Source organism: Corylus avellana, chromosome ca11 (assembly GCF_901000735.1).
Source record: "Corylus avellana chromosome ca11, CavTom2PMs-1.0".
In the NCBI taxonomy this organism is placed as follows: Eukaryota; Viridiplantae; Streptophyta; class Magnoliopsida; order Fagales; family Betulaceae; genus Corylus; species Corylus avellana.
In genome coordinates, this window is record NC_081551.1 from 8,947,300 (window position 1) to 8,967,600 (window position 20,301).

The following is a 20,301-nucleotide window of genomic DNA, read 5'->3' on the forward strand; positions in this document are numbered from 1 at the left end:
AAATTAAAAAACAAATAAACTTAACTTATAAAAAAAAAAGTTAAAGCATACTTACTGTGTTCCAATAATCTTAGTGGTCTCGGAATCAATTTGATCTCCTCCAAATGATCTAGCCACACCAAAGTCCGAAATTTTTGGATTCATATTGTTATCCAAAAGAATATTGCTAGCTTTGAGATCCCTATGGATAATTCTTAGTCTAGAGTCTTCATGAAGATAGAGAAGCCCTTTAGCAATGCCACGAATAATGTTTAGGCGCTTATGCCAATCTAGTAATTTACTCTTTGCTTGATCTGTCCAATTTCACATGTATGTTAGTACATACCTTGCTAAATTTTCAACAAACAATTTTTTTGATGAAAGAGGATAAGAGTAAACACGAATCCGCTAAATCAAGTAAAGGTCAAGGTACAAACCAAAAATAAAGGAGTCCAAGCTTTTGTTGGGCATGTATTCATAGATTAGCATGTTTTCATTTTCTTGAATGCAACAACCAAGAAGCTTTACAAGATTACGATGTTGAAGTTTGGCAATCAATATAACTTCATTTTTTAACTCGTTCAATCCTTGTCCAGAATTCTTTGAAAGTCTCTTCACAGCTATATCTTTCCCTTCCGGCAATGTACCCTGAAAATCAAATTGTCGGTATATTTTGGAATTGAATAAAATATAACTCAACTAGTTATGTTATTATTTACCTTGTACACAGGTCCAAAGCCACCTTCTCCTAGCTTGTTATTGTTTGAAAAATTATTTGTCGCATTAATTATGACCGCCAGATCAAATAATATCGCTAACTCCATATCTTCCTTCCCACCTTCATTGTCATAATCCTTCCTTTGAATTCCTAATACCAATCCTGAAATAATAAGAGATGCATGGGCATGAAAAATATTTGACCATTCTTTTTAAAAAGTACTCTCTCAATTCTGCATGATAGACCTACTTATTTAAATTTCTTAGCTATAAATTGAGTATTATGAAGCTATTATTATGAAAGTGTAATTCTTGCCTGGGTTTTTGAGTTTCTTCTTCCATATGTACGAGACCAGTCCAACTATTATCATTCCCACAACTAGTAATGCAGAGCCAACTATAATTCCTACTAGTTTCTTCTTGTTGGAGTGCCTTTGCTTCTCAAGAAGAGCTGAAAGATCAAAACAGAGTCAGATGACTGAGAATAACTTGTCATATTATACATGCATTCAGCCAAGGATAACTGAAGAAAAGAAAGAGGCTTTATTCTGTCCATAGAGACTGGGGAAATGGGCAACAGATGAGCTCAACACCACTACAGCCACCAATTCCTAGTTTCTCTAGCATTACAAATTGTCTAGCTTGTGGTTGTATGCAAACTTTGAAATACATTATCTAGTGTCTGTCAATGTTGGATATCCCGATTCACATCAGAAAACATGCAGGACAAACTCTGAACAAACATATAATAAGCCTGAACAAACATGCAGGACAATGTCTCTGTTTGTCGGGACAAAAAAAAATCACTTGTTGATGATTAGTATAGCCAAGCAGAGAACTATAGGAATCTGCTAATTTTCTATTGCACGCCAGTTAATTCTATTCTGTGAATTCCCATAGAGAATGTTATCTCGTTCTTTGTATTTCACTCCAAATGAAAAAGCTTCTCAGGCTCTCAGCAGTAAGCAAATATTCATGCTCAAATGTTTTATCCAATCACACTGGTTTAAAGAAGATAAAATATTTGCACATATCTACTTCCTTAATTCTTTTGCGATAGCATGCTAAAACTGAAGCATTTGCAGTTGCCAAAATTGAATAAATCCATGTTTGGAGAAAAAGAAAATACAATTATGCTAATCTATACATTTTAAAGAATGTCAACAACTATTTAATACATGTCGTAGAAGTTTTATTTTGCTGTAACCAACCCTTCGATGTACACCATTCATTAAAATAAAGGGAAGAATGCAAAATCCAATTTACCTGATTTACAGTAAGTTCTAAACATTTTGATACCACATAGAGCTTATTCAAGTAAGGTAATTATGGCGAATACATTTTTTCCTAAAACAGCAGAAAAAATAAAGCAAAATCCAGAGAGAAAAATAGAAGTGAAATCGTACCCAGTTCGGATTTGGCCATCCTTACATGGAGGTCTTGCCCACCCTCGGAGTATTCTCTTATATCAATTAGGCTACCAAACCAAAGCACGCATCCGCTTCCTCCTTCGCTGATATTTAAACTTGCATATGCTGTGCAGGAGCAGTTTTTCAAACACATTCCTTTGCATTCCTGGAGGGTCATGCTCTTGTTGTACCAGGAAGCAGATGTGTCAGGCAATTTCAACCCCGTGCGCATTAGGAATCCATCTGTGTCATTGCATTCCAAAGGAGTCCTTCGAACACACCCATCCGACCAATCTGCTGAATCCCAATCTTTTTGAAACTGAGGTAAGAATCCTTCCAAGCATGCACATACAGGAGACTTATTGATGTTGCAGGTAGCATTTCCACCGCATAAGCCATAATTTTCGCACTGATCTGCCTCGGATGTAAAGAAAGATTCCCAAATCTGTTTCCGATCATTCCATGTGAATCGTTGCGCAACGCCTGTTGGGTTGATCACAAATCTTGTGAAAACAGAAGTGTTAAAGAGTTTGAACTCGAAATAGACCTCCTTCTCATTCAACACGAATTCATAATCAAATACTGTATTCGGTCTCAACCCTTGATGACCCGTAAAACCAACGCCATTCCATGACCCTGCTCTAGTCTTTGTTGAATTTCCCTTCATATTAACCCTTTGCGGAAGCCCACGGTGATCTATGTGTACTGAATACTCACCTTGAGCAGGATCTTCCGTGCTCTTCCAAGATGAAATAAACCTATCTAGACCAGTTACCAAGTTCCATCCAAGCTTCATTTCCGGCAGTTGTGTGTCACAAGGATAATCAAAACTCTGCCACAAAAACTTCTCTGGTTTATCATCATTCCCATCTTTCACAGCTAGATTCCCGGTGTCCAACAGCTGTGCAACTGGATTTTGTGGGGTTGTTGATGTAGTAGATCTAGATGACCAAACAGTACCGTTGGTGCTATTAAGAAGCACAAGAACTCCATCATCAACGAGCTTTAAAACTCCCAAGTGATCGCTAAGCGGAGCTTCTCTATTGGCTACCCATACAACTATGTCCAAAGATACTGTGTACCAAATTCCCACATAGCGACGATCGGGATTACCTGGGCTGAAGAATCCCAATTGAAAGTGTCCGCCAGCTGAAACTAAAGCACTGCCACCGTCTCTGATTGACTGACTTGGAGTAATAGTGTCCAGAGAAATGGAGGTTCTTAAGAGGGAGAATAAGAAAGAGTAGAAAACAAAAAGATGGGTTAAGGCTTCCATTGATTTTCTTATTCGGAGAAAGTTGTTTATCCATAGAAGTTGAGATTTAAGCAGCCACAGAGCGCATCATTTCTTTGGAGTCTACCCTTCTTCTCAGGTCTTCCCTTTTTTTTTTTCTTTTCTCTTTGTCTTTTTCAATGTATTTCCTTTTCTACAACTTGAACCCAGCAAGAGTGTCTGGTTCTCCCATCCCCTTATCTGCAAACGGGGCCCTATCAAGTTGCACGTGGGGACCAAGATCGAAAAAACTGAATTTGACTTGGTCACACTGGTGTGAACTGTGAAGGCTGAAGAGTTTGAATCACGATTCACGCATCCACGCGATTTAATTAGTAGTCGCGGTCGCTCCAATGGCTGCTCTCAGCACTGCCCCCAACCGTTGGGCTCTCTGAGACTTTTGCAAGTTTGAAAAACCAAGGCAAAGTAAGCAAGCCATTTCATTTTGATTTCATTTCACAAAAAGAAGCATTTTACATAGCAAGAAGTGATCATGAAAACTTACTATTTGATACACTTACTGACATGTTGTGACACGGAATTGCTTGAGCTTGAGTTCGACAAATGATGGTGTCTTAGTTGACAAGTTCTTATTTTCTTGGAGATATTAAATAGATTTTCCTCTATAAATATATGAGAATGACAATAATGAAGGTAATTAATGGGGAACTTCAATTGGGGAAGAGAGAGTGACCTTCCAAATAGGGAATCAACTGGGTAGTCCATAACATGTAGTTATCACGACCAAACTTTACGGTGGAGAATTAGTTGGAATGGCTGAGCTGCTAGGGAAAGGCAGGAACAGAGGAGATGGATGAAGTTTGTGACATGATGAAAAAGATAGGATTTTAATCTGTGAGGCTCTGATACCATATACGAACACATGATTTTATGTTTAACAATCCCAACTTCAACGCTTGGGGATGCTTATCATTTATAGGAAAACTAGCATGTAACTCGCGCTATGCACGGGATTCTTCATTATAATTTAATTTCAAAACTTAAAGGCATCTCATCTTACTTTTTATTATAAGTTAAAATATATGTGTAAAAATACATACTAAAGGTTATACACCAGTAAATTACTGTACTAAACATGTATTTTTTTTTTTTTTGAAATATACCAAACATTTACTTAATGAAAAGTATAAAATAAAAAATAAAAATAGCAAAAAGGACACTTGAATTCTGATGATCAAAATATTAATAGAAAGTTAGTAGGAAACTCTGATATTGTTGATGTGATATTTATTATATTGTAATACAAATAAAATCCATAAAGTTCTAATGATTTCAGAAAAAATACAGAGTAAAATAAACAAAATCTTCTCTCTTCTTTTTAATACAAAATAAAACACACATTTCACTCAATATTTAATGCTATCAAATAAATTTCTTTCAATACTTCCAAAAAATGCTAGAAAATTTGAGTAAATCACAAAACCAAGAAAAAAAAAATCTAATAAAATATTTAGATGAATTAAAACATAAAATCTTATTGGTGTGATACCTATTATATTTCAATACAATGAAACTTTCTAGAGAAACAAACATAAAAATAATTAATTTACACTCGTGAAGAATTTATACATAGATACACAAAGATAAATCCAAAAATGATATGATAAGTGTTCTACAAAAATGAAGAAGAAGCATTTTGGAAGGAAAATTCTTTTTGGTTACCTCTACAAAAATGAAGAAGAAGTATCTATGTATCTATTTATACATATATACCCTAGCATATAACTCGCGTTATGCGCAGGGTTCTTTATTATCTTTGATTTTAAAATTTAAACGCATCTTCATTTTTTTTTTTTTTATTAATTACAGACTAAAATAATCATGTTAAAAAATCAATTATCACTCTTTCAATAAAAAGACATGCTAAAGGTTATATTTAAATACAAATAAAATTCACATAATTCTCAATATTTGAGAGAGAAAAAATTTATGAATACAAAATAAAATAAAATCTTTCAATCAAGATTTAATGCAATCAAATAAATCATCTATCTTATTTCAATACAAATAAAACCTATATAATTATGAATATTAAAAATAAAAGGCAAAATAATATTGCTTTCAAAAGTAGAGAAAAAAAAAAAAAAACCTTAAAAATATGCTTGAAAATCCGAGTAAATTACACACAAAAAAAAAAAAACACAAATCTATAAACATTCAAATGAATTAAAACATAAGACCTTTAATTTTAGTTTAATTTATATAAATTAGAATATGTTAAAACATTATTGGTCTGAAAAAAGAAAAGAAAAAAGGGTTAAGAAGAATAATTACCTCCAATTTGAATTTTTAGGCCAATAGATTATGTTTTTGTTAATGTTGGAGAGTGGAGAAAGAGAAAGATAGAGATGGAGAGAAAAAAGAGGAGAGATATTAATGTTGGAGAGTGGAGGTAGAAAGATGTCTTTTTTTTTTTTGAAATTAAGAGAGAGAGATGTTGAATGAGAGTGAAAGACTTGGAGAGAAAAAAAGAGAAAGAGACGTGGAGAGAGAGGAAAAAAAGGAAAGAGAGAGAGAGATATGAACCGGTTCAAGAGAGAGATGTGGAATGAGAGTGCTTGGAGAGAAAAAATAAATAAAAAATAAAAAAATAAAATAAAAGAGTGAGAGAGAGAGAGAGAGAGAGAGGAAAAAAAGAGAGATAGAGAGAGAAAAAAAAATGAACCGTTTACTTTTTAAAATAATAAGTTAAAAAATCAGTTTACTCTTTAAAAAAGTTGGTCTTTCAATCAAGATTTAATGCAATCAAATAAATCATCTATCTTATTTCAATACAAATAAAACCTATATAATTCCAAATATTAAAAAAAAAAAAAAAAGCAAAATAATATTGCTTTCAAAAGTAGAGAAAAAATGCTTGAAAATCCGAGTAAATTAGACCAAAAAAAAAAAATCCATAAACATTCAAATGAATTAAAAGACAAGACCCTTAATTTTAGTTTAATTTATATAAATTAGAATATGTTAAAACTTTGTTGGTTTGGAAAAAAAAAAAAAAAAGGTTAAGAAGAATAATTACCTCCAATTTGAATTTTTAGGCCAATAGATTATGTTTTTGTTAATGTTGGAGAGTGGAGAAAGAGAAAGATAGAGATGGAGATAAAAAAGAGGAGAGATATTAATGTTGGAGAGTGGAGGGAGAGAGATGTTGTTTTCTTTGAAATTAAGAGAGAGAGAGAGACGTGGAGAGAGAGGAAAAAAAAGGAGAGAGAGAGAGATATGAACCGGTGAGAGAGATGTGGAATGAGAGTGAATGACTTGTAGAGATAAAAGAGAGAGAGAGAGAGAGAGGAAAAAAAGAGAGATAGAGAGAGAAAAAATATGAACCGTTCAATTTTTAAAATAATGAGTTAAAAAATCGGTTTACTCTTTAAAAAAATTGGTCTTTCAATCAAGATTTAATACAATCAAATAAATCATCTATCTTATTTCAATACAAATAATATTTCTTCATTAAGACAATTAAATATATTACAAATAAAATTCCTACATTTTAATTGTCTCACAATATTGATATATAAAGAGAGAGAGAATTTCGGAACCTTTTGTTTTCTTCATTAAAATAATTAAATGCATTACAAATAAAACTCTTGGGTTTTAAGTGCCCAAAACTTGTTCATTCTTTAAAACGCCACGTGTCGCAATTGCAGGCATTCTCTAAAACATGGGTTCACGACACGTGTCATAATGCTAAGCACTCTCTACGTTAAAACTCAATTTTTATATATATTTGAATAAAAATAATATATAAATTTGAAAAAAATATAAGGGACACAAATGAAAACAAAAAGTAAGAGAAGATAAAAAGAAAAATAGAGAGAGAAAGAGAAAATTTGGGAACCTTTTGTTTTCTTCATTAAGACAATTAAATATATTACAAATAAAGAGAGAGAGAGAATTTCGGAACCTTTTGTTTTCTTCATTAAAATAATTAAATGCATTACGAATAAAACCTCTTGGTTTTAAATGCCCAAAACTTGTTCATTCTTTATAACGCCACGTGTCGCAATTATATGCACTCTCTAAAACATGGGTTCAGGACACGTGTCGTAATTCTAAGCACTCTCTACGTCAAAACTCGGCTTTTATATATATATATGATTATACATTTTTTTCACAAAATACAAAGTTCTATTTCAATTTCAATTACAATTACTTCATATGAAATCGAAGTAGATGTAAACGCATTTTCTCTGTAATAAATAACAATACCTTTTAATTGACCTATAGCAATACCAATATGCAATTTTTTTTTTTTTTTTTTTACATGTTCGCACAAGAGGGGAAGAGAGAATCAATATACATGTTAAGTTCTTATTAGTCGTTGGGCTTGATTTTAAAAGAGTCCAGCTCCGGCTGTGGGTTGGGTTCTTAAATGAGCCAAGCCACTTCTTTTTGCTACATCAAGGCCCAAAATGCCTTAAAATAAAAATTAAATGAGAATCCCCCTGCTTTTGATCATCTATATGTATATCCTGCTTTTGATCATTTGACTATCACTTGTAAGACTTCAAATTTTAATTTAAAAGATTTGAGGTTCAATTTTGAATTCATCATAAATTCAAGACATGAATTAATTTTTGTGTTAATTAGTAGAAAACAAAAATGAGTATAAAAATATAACTATGCCCCTTATATAAATATCTTCCACTAACTGACTAAACCTACTCTCATTCCGCTCCCTGGACTGAATAGCTTCAGTAATTTGCTTGACTTCACTCTCTACAAAAATATTCTGTAAACCTCTTTCCTGGCAAAGAGTAATTCAATAAAAAAACAGCTATAGCTTCCGCAGTCGTTGGTTCCAAAGCCCCCATTTTCATTAAACTTCTGGCCGCATAGACCCTTCCTTCAAAGTCATGAATTATGACACCAAAGCCCATCTATCCCTCCTTATAGTCTAAGGCAGCGTCACATTTTAATGGTCCGCTAAAATCGAAGGCTCAAAAATGGACTTTTTTTCTAAAAAATATAAATTTTCCTTTGCTTTACTAATTTTAATTATTTTATTTACTCAATCTAATTATAATAAACATTTTAATTACCGTCTTGGACATTACACAAACAATTGTGTCTCCACTAGAAAGGCATTACACAAAATCACCCACTACAACAAACGAAGTAGGTGTGAATGTGATGCACATAATTTTAGTAAAGAAGTTCGATTTATAAACCAAATATATTTGGTTAGCACTAGGGGTAAAAATGCGGTTACGGTTAGTCGTAACCATCTAGGCGGTTAATAAAATCCACTAATTAACCGCCTCTGCTAACGGCCTAGGCGGTTAACCGGCGGTTAGTGGTTAGTAACTCTAATAACCGCTAACTGCTTTTTAAAATAAAATTTTAATTTTTTTTTTTAGAAAAAAAATACCGGAACAATGTCGCTTCTATGGTAAAATACGATAATATTATACTATATATACGAAATCGTTTTTAGAATTTTATATATATTAAAAATTTTAAACACAAAAATGACATCGTTTCATATATATATATATATAGGATTAGCGGTTAATGGTTAATGCGGTTAGAGGTTAAGTCATTATATGTCCACCTTAGTTAGCACTTAGCATGCGAGTTATCTACATTGCAAGGCTTGTCTCATTTTCTGCGTTGCTTGGCTTGTGTCAGTTGTGTGCGTTACTGTTTATTTTTTGCTACTGCCAAAATTGCATTTGTGATCCATTGCTTATGGGTATGGGCCAAAATTTTCAGGTTATTTTTTATTTTTGTAAGAAAATTTTTAGGTTACATTAACGAGTATGGGCCAAAGAATCTGAAGGTTAGGGATAACAGCCCAAATGCAAATAGTGCATGGAAATTTCAAATGTTTGGGGGGCCTTCGCCCATACTAGTCCTCCTTACATCTGTGTCTGTGCTTGACAGGCTCAATTTGAGTGCAGCTGCTTTGTCTCAAGAAATACAACTATTTTAGAGCACACATCAAGCTAACTAGTAATGTAGGATGTCACTCTAAAATTAATGTGGCTTTTAAAATCGGTATTGATCTTATGATCAATCATTATTAAATTTTGATTAAATGATCATTTTAAAAGTCATCTCATTTTTGAAAGAGCAAAAGAGAGACATAAGAGGGATTTGGGTTAATGCGTGGGTGGGTTAATAGGTGGGTATGCTAACCCAAGGCTCTATTTGAAAGTTAAAGTTAACAGATAACATATAAACTAGAAAGGAACCAAAGAAATTGAAATAAATAGAGCATGCACGATGGTGCGACTTAGTTTAGTTGATAGAGCATCAAAGCACTGTAATGAAATCCCATGCTCAATAGACTGTCTACATTGTTTATATAGTAGAGCAACGTCTCTTGATGTACTATACATCTTTAAAACATCTTGAGCAAACTAGGTAAAAGTTCATATTAGTTATATTTAATTAGCTAATATAATCGATTTTTTTCTTCTAGCAAATTAGCTAAAAATAAGGTAAATTGAATAAAGTGCTGTAGCGAATAGCAACCTTATGTGTAGCACACAAGATAATTAATTTGTTATAAAAAAAAAAAGTGAGAAATAATATTTCAAAGCAAGTAGACAAGATAATGAAAAAATTTTGAGTGTATAAAAAAATAAAAAGAAAAAAGAAAAAAGCTAGAGCTGCACTTTTTCATTAGGTATACTTATTGTTGCTGAGGTCACTCGATGGATTAAAGAAAAAAAAAAAACCGTAGGTAAAATCATGTCTTTATTGACGAAACAAGAAACAGGAAGCCAATTCACCATAATTTTTTTTTTTTGTTGGTACAATTTACCATTAAATATATAAGTTTTACCCTAAGCTCATATTAAATAGTACTTTACTCCAAACAACACAAGTACACAACACAACGTGCCTAGCCCTATTTTCATTTTTTTTCAAATCAACAAGAAAATTTCATTCATTAAGGAAATTAACAAGTTACTACCATTTTGAAAAATTACTTATTGGGTTTCTAATTTTAGAATTAATTTCCGGTGTTGCTCATACTGGCAAGCAATCAAGTCCTTCTGTTCTATTCCCGTAATAATCTTCCTAGAATTTTTAATACCAAATATACCCTCAAGTAGGAAAACTGCAAACACACGCAGAGGCAGGAAAGAAGTAGAAAAGTTCCAAAAAAAAGTTCCAAAAAAAAGTAACAGCAATAGAGGCCGGCTAAGGGCACTTCTAGTCCAACTCATGACACGGCCCACTCCCTCGATCGACATGCCGATAGTGCTTTTTCATATATATATATATATAAATCGTGTGATGAACACATAACCACGTCCACCCAGTCATATATTCATGCCGATAGGCTAATTGTGTGATGATACATGATACTTGTGAATTGTGATGATGACAATAAAATGAAATGCGTTTAGTGGTTTCACTTTATAGGAAGACTTGATCCCTCAGTCAACGTATAATCAAATGTGTTAATCCGTCCAAAGCGAAGAAGACAATTCTACCTTTGTTTAAAACTTGAACATCCATGAGCTCTTATAAAAAACAAACCTCTGTTAATCTCTCTTCCTCTTAATTGAATGCAGAAAACAATAATAAATATCATTTTCTTTTATCCCCGCCACCCCCCAATGGCTCCCATATCCATTGTTTTCTTCTTCCTTCTGTTTATACCGGTTTCAGGTACTGGAAGACCTCAACCAAATCAATCTGGCCGTATAAGCCCGGGCACTTCACTCTCTCCCTCAACTCAACCCTCTTCATGGCCTTCTCTTCATAGCCGATTTGCATTTAGATTCTACCAGCTGCAAGGCACTGCTGGTTATGCGGTAGGAATTTGGTTGGTCGGTAAACACAACAAAACAGTGGTGTGGACGGCAATTCGTGATGGTCCACCGATCACCTCCAATGCAACGCTGAATTTTACCAAGGATGGTATGCTGCTTTCGTTGGGAAGTGAGCTCATTACAAATGCAACAGGTTCAGTTTCTTATGCCTCCATGCTCGACAATGGCAATTTTGTGCTCTATGCCAAGGATTCTAAGATAGTTTGGCAGAGTTTTGATCATCCTATCGACACCATTTTAGGAGGCCAGACTCTGTTCCCTGGCGGTCAACTCTTCTCCAGCTTAGTCAATAGTGACCAGTACTCAACTAGATCAAGGTTTCATCTCTGGATGCAAAATGATGGAAACCTTGTTTTATACCCAGCAAACACTGCAGAAACCTCATATGATACTTACTGGAGCTCAGGGACTCTCGGTTATGGTTTCAAGTTTCAGCTTTATCTTAATAATACGGGCCATCTGGATATCATCGACGGCAATAGTTCAGAGATAGCTAGAACCGTGTATGGAAATATATAGCGCATCTTCAGCCTCCCACAATGATACTATTTATCGTTCAACTCTTGATTCTGATGGAATTTTCCGCCTCTATTCTCACAACTGTGATGAAAGTGGCGACTTCGATGTATCGACTTTATGGGAAGCGCTTACAGATCCATGTGAAGTGAAAACTTTCCGTGGTTTCAACAGCTATTGCACATTCAGTGACAACCAAGCACACTGTCTTTGCCTTCCTGGGACTGATTTTGTAGATCCGAATGACAGGTCTCTTGGGTGTGGGAGAAACTTTTTAGAAGGAGTATGTTCAGGTGGAAAAGAAAATTGTTGAAATAATTATGCGGAAATAAGCGGAAGCAATATAGAGAAAATAAACATAAAGAACTTACGGGTGGTTCGGTGTATGATACCTACATCCACCACTAGGAATACTCTAAGGGCTACATTGTGCTCATTAACTTCATTTGTCTACAATACAAAGGTTCATATTTATAAGGTAATGTCTAAATACAAGTTTAGTAATCAAATCCCCTTAATTTGATTACAATCTCAATATATGATTACAATCAACCCATAAATAGAGAATATTTTAATATCAGCATAATTATGGAATATATGAAAAATATATTGTATTTTCCATATATTCTAACAAAAATGAAGCCTTATATCGGATAAAAACCATGAAGGATATTCAAGAGTAAGTTTTGGGCGCAACTGCTCTGACATTCAAATTTATGCAGACGTCAGGTTTATTGTAGTGCAGCTTGCAACTGTTATCCAGGACCATTGTGGAACTCTCTTAAATAAAAGTAATAGTTGATTGAGAATGTAGATGTTGGTGTTATTGAAGAATTGCGTAGTTAATTCGCATATGTTGTGGGTAATTGGCACTGCTAATGATAGGAATCTTAAATTGATATGATTTTGAAAATTTAATTGAGTTACTGATCAAGCTAAAAGCATAGATCCATCTCAAACAGGGCCATTTGAGCTGTGCAACCTGGTTGTAGTCTTGAGCAGCCCTATAATTGGCTCATTTTGGCCCTTAAGTAAACTTATTTGAAATGAGCTTATTGACTGGCAAACTTTTGGTATATTAGGAATTTTTAAATACCTGATCAACAGGACCCTGAATGAATATTTTAGGGGAGCTATATATTAACTCAATCAAGGTTTAGGTTGGACATGTTATACCACAGTCCCATATTAGGAAGATGAGTAACCCATATTTAATGGGTGATTTATAAAGACACTCGTGAGTGCGGAGAATGACATTGCTTACTTACTATGTGAAAGTAAGCTTTATAAATGATTATAGGAAAGTTTTAAATTGACTAGCTATTTTAGGATAATAGCACAGATGTGTCTAGGCGCTTTCACTGGGTCGTTACAAGATGCCTCCCTATAATAATTAGAAAAAGAAAATACTTAATTTGTTGCTCATTAGCAACTCCTATTATTTCTTGCAAATGGTTGAGACGGGTAGAATGTGTGCTCTCTTAGTATCTCAACTCAAATAGGAATTTTGGGTTGCACTGTTGTGACTAGCTTTGTTATCTTTAAGAAAAGATGGTATGCCCAATCCTTGTTGAACTTCATAGGATCAGACTTCCTCAATGGTGAACCCTCTTCTTCACAATTTGAGAATAATTTTTCTCATTATAGCAAAAATAGAAGTTTCAGTTAAAAAGGATGTATAGAATAACAAGTAGTAATGGTATAATTAAATTTGCAGCTATGCGCATTTGCTTGTTTTGAATGGTTTGCCTCTACTCATTGGTTAATTTTTCTTTTTCTGTGCACTTTATTTTGCAGATAAGGCATGGTACTAATTCTGAGCCAATGCGTTTATTTATTAGTGGGTAGCATTTGACCGATGGCTATAGTAGAATCCATACTTGATATCCCGGTACAAGATCCATCAGAGGAGGAGTTCTGTTCTGCTAATTTGACTTGGACCAAGTTTCGCAATTCTGAACGTGAAGATGATGTTGCCCTCATTCCTTATGAACGTGTTGATGCATTTATAATTGGTGAATGCTCTAATGTGGAATGCCCAACTCGGTTCCATATCGAAAGAGGAAGAAAACGATCTTTGGGAAGCTTGAAGGAGTACAAGAATGATGAATATTTGGAATATAGGATGTAAGTTTATGTTTTGCTTTGTAAACTTCATGTCCTTTTTGCTCTTTTAATTATTTTATTTTTTGGTTAAAGGTAGATTTCCTGTCTTGCCATGTCATATACATTAATGTATGTAACAACCCAAGGAAAACTCTAGGCAGATCTGCTCTTTCACTTATAAAGTCTAGTCTTATTTTGTAACCAATCAATATGGGACTTGGCGAAAGTTTTAATGAAGAGATGTTTGATCTACTTGATCAAACCGTATGTATTGTATTAATATAAATAGAGACTTTTACATTTGAGAGTTTGAGTACATGTATATAACATTTAAAATTGGAAAAATTACCTTTTGCCCCCAATGAACTACAACACATTTTCACTTTACCCTCATGAACTACCAGCTGTGACACCCGATCTCAATGAACTACCATTTAGTGTCAAAAATCCCCCTTCTGCCAGTCAAAGACCCATTCCGTCAGTCAAAGGCGTTAACTCAGACGATCAAAGTGACAATGCGTTGTAGTTCATGGAGGCAAAGTGACAATGAATTGTAGTTTATAGGGGCAAAGTAACGGGTAGACCATCTAAGTTAACGCCTTTGACTGGCGGAATGAGGGTTTTTAGCACAAAATAGTACTTCATTGGGTCGAGTGTCACAATTGGTAGTTCATAGGAGAGAAATGTCAATGCGTTGTAGTTCATGGAGAAAAAAGTAGTTTCCTCTTTAAAATTTAAACCTATACAATTTCAAATGTCTAGAGAGCTATAGGATAATAAGATAATAGAAAATTGATGCTATCCTATCTTGTAGAGGCTACTATGGAGATGGACTCTTTTATCTTTGCATTGTTAATAGAATAGGAGATATGCGAATCTGCCGTAGAGATAGCGTCGTGATAATTGGCAAAGTGGTTAACACTTGGTACCTATGAGTGTTTTTATATACTATCCATTCCATGTGAGATATTCATATTCCCAATATAAGACTAGGGAATTATAAGACACCCCCCCCAAAACTCCCCCTTAGTCAGGGTCACAGCATGCAATATTCCAGTACAACATTGTGACAATCTAGAGAAAGCATCCCAATACTTTTTTCAAAACTCATTTTCCCAAATGATCTGGACCCCACATTCATTTAAGAAAATATATATATATATATATATATATATATATATATATATTTATTAGATGGAGGTCATTTGAAAAAAAAAAAAAAAAAAGTGTTGGGATGTCTAGTATTATCCTTCTAAGAAACTTTCCTTCTGTCTTGTTCTTTACTTTTTAATTTTCAGAAGTTTGGACCTGATTAAGTGAGCTATAATATACGTACAAGTATCAATGACAACCTTGTGTTTTGGTTTCTTTCTCTTTTGAGACCTTGTTATTAGTACTTCATACATACATACATGTGTGTGTAAAATTTTGAAGTTTGAGCCATAACAGGTTCTAGATGGATACAAAAATGATATAAAATCAATGTTCTTAATTGACACAAAGCATCCTAAATTTCTAATGTTGATTTCTTATTTTGGATTCTTGAAGGTATTGGTGTTCATTTGGTCCTGAAAATTTCGGGGAAGGTGGGGGTGTATTACCTAGTCGAAGATATCGGCTTAACACCCGCAATCGTGCTGCTTGACCTCAATCCATGCGAGGCTGCACCTGCCATTTTATGCTCGTCCATCACTTGCACTTATTATATATAATTATAGTGTGAGGCGCCATGTAAACAAGTCTGGCTTTGTGTGCCAGAGATGCCATTGGCCCTGGTGCCAATAAAATTCCATATATCTGTAACGAGATTCAACAACAGAATTAATGTTTATGATCTATCTGGGCATTAATCCTGAAGAGAATGTGTTAGAGAAACACATAGCAAATGCAAATGTTAATAGCCTTGCTTCCCAGTATGTCCACAAACTTGGAATGATTATAAAGCGATCTACCCATGAGTTGGATCTAGATGATCAAGCTAGCATCCGGATGTGGGCTGAACGCAATAAAAAGACTATTCTTTTATCAGGATACTTGAAGCAGCTCCTTTCATTTTGGGTATTCAAACAGAATGGCAATTGCAACAAATGATCCGACGTTTGGCATAAAGAGACTTGAGGTTTTTAATTCATTGATTGTCATTTATACTAATAGCTTTAAAAATTGGAACAAAGTTTTCCTCTAAACTAGGTTGAAGGAATTTCCTTTAACTTAGTCTATAAAAATGACACGTCTCTTTTTTCAAATAACATGTGAGATGTACATATTTTTTTAATAACAGGGATAAAATTGGAATAAATTTTATTAAAAACTCATGTGCATCTCATATGTTATTAAAAAAGAGACATATGTCACTTTTATAAACTAGGTTGAAGGAATTGGAGGAAAACTGTTATAAAAATTGTTAGTGGACAGAATATTTCTCTCATTTTTGTCATTATTTGTTGAATTAATGCAGTACCCCTTGTGCACACTTCTTGCATGTATTTGATTCAAGGAAGCATGCCCTCCCTGTCTTATAGGGAGTGGCATTGAAGCAACCCCCCTAACCCCTTAAAAGGAGGTGGCCTTGATCTATTCCATATTAGGGGTGGTTCCATAACAAAATGAGGTGATTTTTAAAATTACTCTTTGATCAAAATTTAATAATAATCAATCACAAGTTTAATGGTAATTGTTTTTGGAATGACGCAAAAAGAACTTCTAACATTACTCCTTAGCACCTATTTGGATAGGTGGGTTCTATGTAGGCTTTCTAACAAATATTGCTTAAATTGTTAATAATTTAAATAGCAAATTACTAGAGATCCATATCTATCGTTTGTGTAATTGGTAGGACCAGTAATTTTTAATATAACCCACGAACTCAACACGAAATTAAATAGATTGGGTTAGAATTGACTTATATAGTTTTATACAAATACCTCAACATGACCCGAATCTAACATGAACCTAATACAAAATTTGAGGGTTAGGACTTATGGGTTTGACCCATTTAATTAAATAGGTCGGGTGAAAATTGACCTATATAATCTTATACTCATACATTGATACGATCCAAATCCACCAAGTGAACACGAATTGCCGCTCATAGTAATTGGTTCTCATTCCCTATCTAAATTGGTTCTGTTCTCAACAGAAAGATACCAAGTACAAATTTTGATTCCCAAGTGGGGCCAAAAGTATGGCTCACCACAGAAATTCAATGCTGAAACCAGAGCATGAAGAGCAGAGTTTGCCAATAGGAGTGAGGCAATCTCACCTTATCCACACTCCCACCACAAGCCAGTATTACATTCATATCACATCACTCCTTATCAAATATCCATAATCCCAAAAACAACCACTAACCCACATACCCTCTCTTCACATTTGAAAGAAAACTGATATTGTAATCGGAGTTGCAGCGATGGCAGCCATGAACTCTGGTGTTTTGGCATGCAACTATGCCATCTCAGGGGCTGGATCGTCCGATCTTAATGCCAAGCTTGCTTCCATGCCTTCTGTTGCATCCCCAGTTGTGCCATCTCGCAAGTTGCCTGTGATAAGAGCCCAACAGGCTTCAGTCTCTGAACCAAAAGAATCAAAAAGGAATGAAGGAAGAAGGGCTGCTCTGCTTTACCTGACAGCAACCCTCTTCACAACTGCTGCTGCTGCCTCCAATTCCTCTGCCACTGCTGGGGTTATCGACGAATACCTTGAAAAGAGCAAAGCTAACAAGGTTTTCTATGTTGCTTTGTATCCATAATTTTTTTGTTTTATGCATATTCATTTGGTTTTCATTTCTGGTTTCTAAATTGAGACTCGGGTCCATCTGGGATTTTCATTTGAAAATAGAGTTATACATTTAGTAAAATTGCAGTTTAGCTTTTAAAAATAATAATTTCTCTGAACGCTCTCTCAAAGGATACATTTTTTTGCAAGATCGCAATACAAAATGTACTCAACTAAGCTTGAATGTTGTAATAGGAACTGAATGACAAGAAGAGGTTGGCCACAAGTGGAGCAAACTTTGCACGGGCTTATACAGTTCAATTTGGGACATGCAAGTTCCCTGAGAACTTCACAGGGTGCCAAGATCTTGCCAAGCAAAAGGTTTGACTTTTAATTAAATGGGAATAGTTTATTTCTTGGTTTTTTTATACATTGGTTTTTCTCTGACTGTTTTGGTTTTTGGGTTGATGCAGAAAGTGCCATTTATTTCTGACGATTTGCAGTTGGAATGCGAAGGGAAGGACAAATACAAGTGTGGTTCCAATGTTTTCTGGAAATGGTAAAAAGGGCAGTCTTTTACCCTTTGCTAGTAATTTCCCCCCACAAATGTACCTAAATTTCTATTGAAGAAACTCTACATCATTGTGTTTTGCAATCCTCTTTCTCAATTTCAGCTTTGTTTCTAAATACCCAATTAATGTTTGTTTTCCTAGACTCGACAGAGAAAACTAAAGTGAGTTTCACTTTTAGATGCCGGTTTATAGAAAATTTCCTACAACCTAGTTGGTAATAAATTTCTGTCCATTTGTTGATATGTCAATGCATGTCTTTTATGCCGCGATGAGAACTTAACCTCTGCAATAGAATCACAAGGCCTGGAAAGGTTGAATTGATAATGAAACATATATTGTATGCTAATTATATCTTGGTAGTCATACACAAGAACATAAAAGAGGAAGAAAATGTACTTGGGATTTACATTCATTAGCCTCTTACCCTTCTCTCTCCTTCTCAAGTTATTCTTGGCAAAACAAAAACAAAAAGGAAAAAGGACAGAAGAAAACATGTGGTTGGCTACTTGTAATGGGTTTGATAGGGTTCATACATATGTTTGGATTGTTGGGGTGTTAGCCATTTGTAATAAACTGGGATAGTTTCATGCTCTTACAAGTTATTACAATTAGTTTGTTTGTAATTCTGTATAAAAGGCCCGAGAACAATGCATGCAAATCATCCAGAAATTTAAGGAGTCTACTACACTACTTTTATTTGAAGAAGAATATCTGTTCTTTTAGTCAACTAAAACCATCAAGGGTTGTGGTTCAATGATCCCAAGTAATTCCCATGTGGTTAGACATACACAAAGATATGGGTTTAACTCCCGTAATGAGAATCTTCATGACTAATTAATGTAAACCACATTGGATTCCACTTATGTACGAATGTGATTGGATCTGGTTATGACTTAATTCGGCTTGAAGTACAAATGCGGTCACTGTATAGGCCTTCTTATGTCATTGGTTCCTAGTAGACAGTTGCTACTATAGTTACATCTAGATAGAGTAGCTACTTTGATTGCATACTCTTGTGTTTTTTTTATTAAAAGTAAAAATAAATAAATGCTAAAAAGACCTCACCCTTTTTTTTGTTCCTCCCTATTTTGTGTTTTGCTTTATTCTCTTGATATCCTGACTTCCATGGAGGTTCTAATTTTTGGAAAAGTATATATACCCCGCTCAAGGGTGAAGCTGTGGCACGCCAGCGTAATTTTTTCTTTTTTTTTCATAATTAAAAATAAAAAAAAATAAAAAATAGTTGGCGTGCGTGGCACGCCAGCATGCTGTGTATCACGGTCTCCCCGCTCAAACTTACACCTAATTTGCAATGCTCCTCCAAATCAAAGTTTGCATTAATGTCTTCTCCCCAAATTACCAAAAATAAATACTCCTATAAATTTGAAAAAAACAAAAAAAAAAACAAAAACAAAAACAAATAAAAATTAAAAAGGGAGAGGGGAATCAAAGAAGGGGTGGCCAAAACCAGGTTTAAATGGCCAGGGGTGGCCGGCCAAAGGCTGTGGTTCAACTATCCCTCTTCCTGCCCTTTAATTTTTAGTTTTTAATATTTTTTTCTGAATTATTTTATTTTTGTTATTTAAGAAGACATTACAAATTAAGGTATGTGAAATTTTTCCTTCTAATTATTTGTTCCATTTGTCAAGGAGCTCATGTAATCTCAGTTTTTCTTAAATCATTATTTTTTTCCCCTCACAATTTCCACTATTTGACATCTGTATCATTAAATAAGAAAATTATGTTACAACTCTCTTGGGCTTTTTGGGCCTCTTAACATGTGAGTCCCAATTTTTAATTTGATAAAATTAAAACCCGTGCTTTGTCATATTTTACATCAAATAAATTACGTAAAAATACAATGATAACTCTGATCGAAAATAAATAAATAAATAAAGGCTGGCATCCAGCCAGCCACGGCTAGGTGACTATTGTCACTCAACCATATATGACTGGGTGCTGTCAACCAGTCCCAACCATCTTGTTTTATGCTTTTCTGGCCTTTTCACTTTTTTAATTTTTAATTTGAAAGGTATAATAATTGTATTTTCATATAATTCCTGGTATCTATTTGGCAGAAAATACTAATGGAGATCTCAATTTGCAAATACTCAAAGCGCGGGTCTTGATTTAATCAAATTGAAAACTGGGGCCTCAGTGTCAAAATTTACAAAAGCATGAGAGGGTCATGACATAAT

General features: G+C 34.2%; 2 protein-coding genes and 1 pseudogene across 2 annotated transcripts; 2 read left to right on the forward strand and 1 right to left on the reverse strand.

Moving 5' to 3' along the window:
- Nucleotides 1-51: 51 nt before the first annotated feature.
- LOC132165017 (G-type lectin S-receptor-like serine/threonine-protein kinase At4g27290) lies at nt 52-3,486 on the reverse strand. Its single transcript, XM_059575530.1, has 5 exons — nt 2,103-3,486; nt 1,013-1,147; nt 699-859; nt 417-627; nt 52-293 (listed from the first exon to the last, which is right to left on the reverse strand). The coding sequence occupies exons 1-5, from the start codon at nt 3,379-3,381 to the stop codon at nt 52-54; spliced, it is 2,028 nt and encodes a 675-aa protein (XP_059431513.1). The 5' UTR covers nt 3,382-3,486.
- A 10,083-nt stretch (nt 3,487-13,569) lies between these two features.
- Nucleotides 13,570-16,339, forward strand: LOC132165018 (uncharacterized; annotated as a pseudogene).
- Nucleotides 16,340-17,131: 792 nt separating this feature from the next.
- On the forward strand, nt 17,132-18,351 carry LOC132166062 (photosystem I reaction center subunit N, chloroplastic). The gene is made up of 3 exons (XM_059576815.1): nt 17,132-17,538; nt 17,787-17,912; nt 18,005-18,351. Exons 1-3 carry the CDS (start codon nt 17,227-17,229, stop codon nt 18,092-18,094), a joined length of 528 nt encoding a protein of 175 aa, XP_059432798.1. The 5' UTR covers nt 17,132-17,226; the 3' UTR covers nt 18,095-18,351.
- Nucleotides 18,352-20,301: the final 1,950 nt, after the last annotated feature.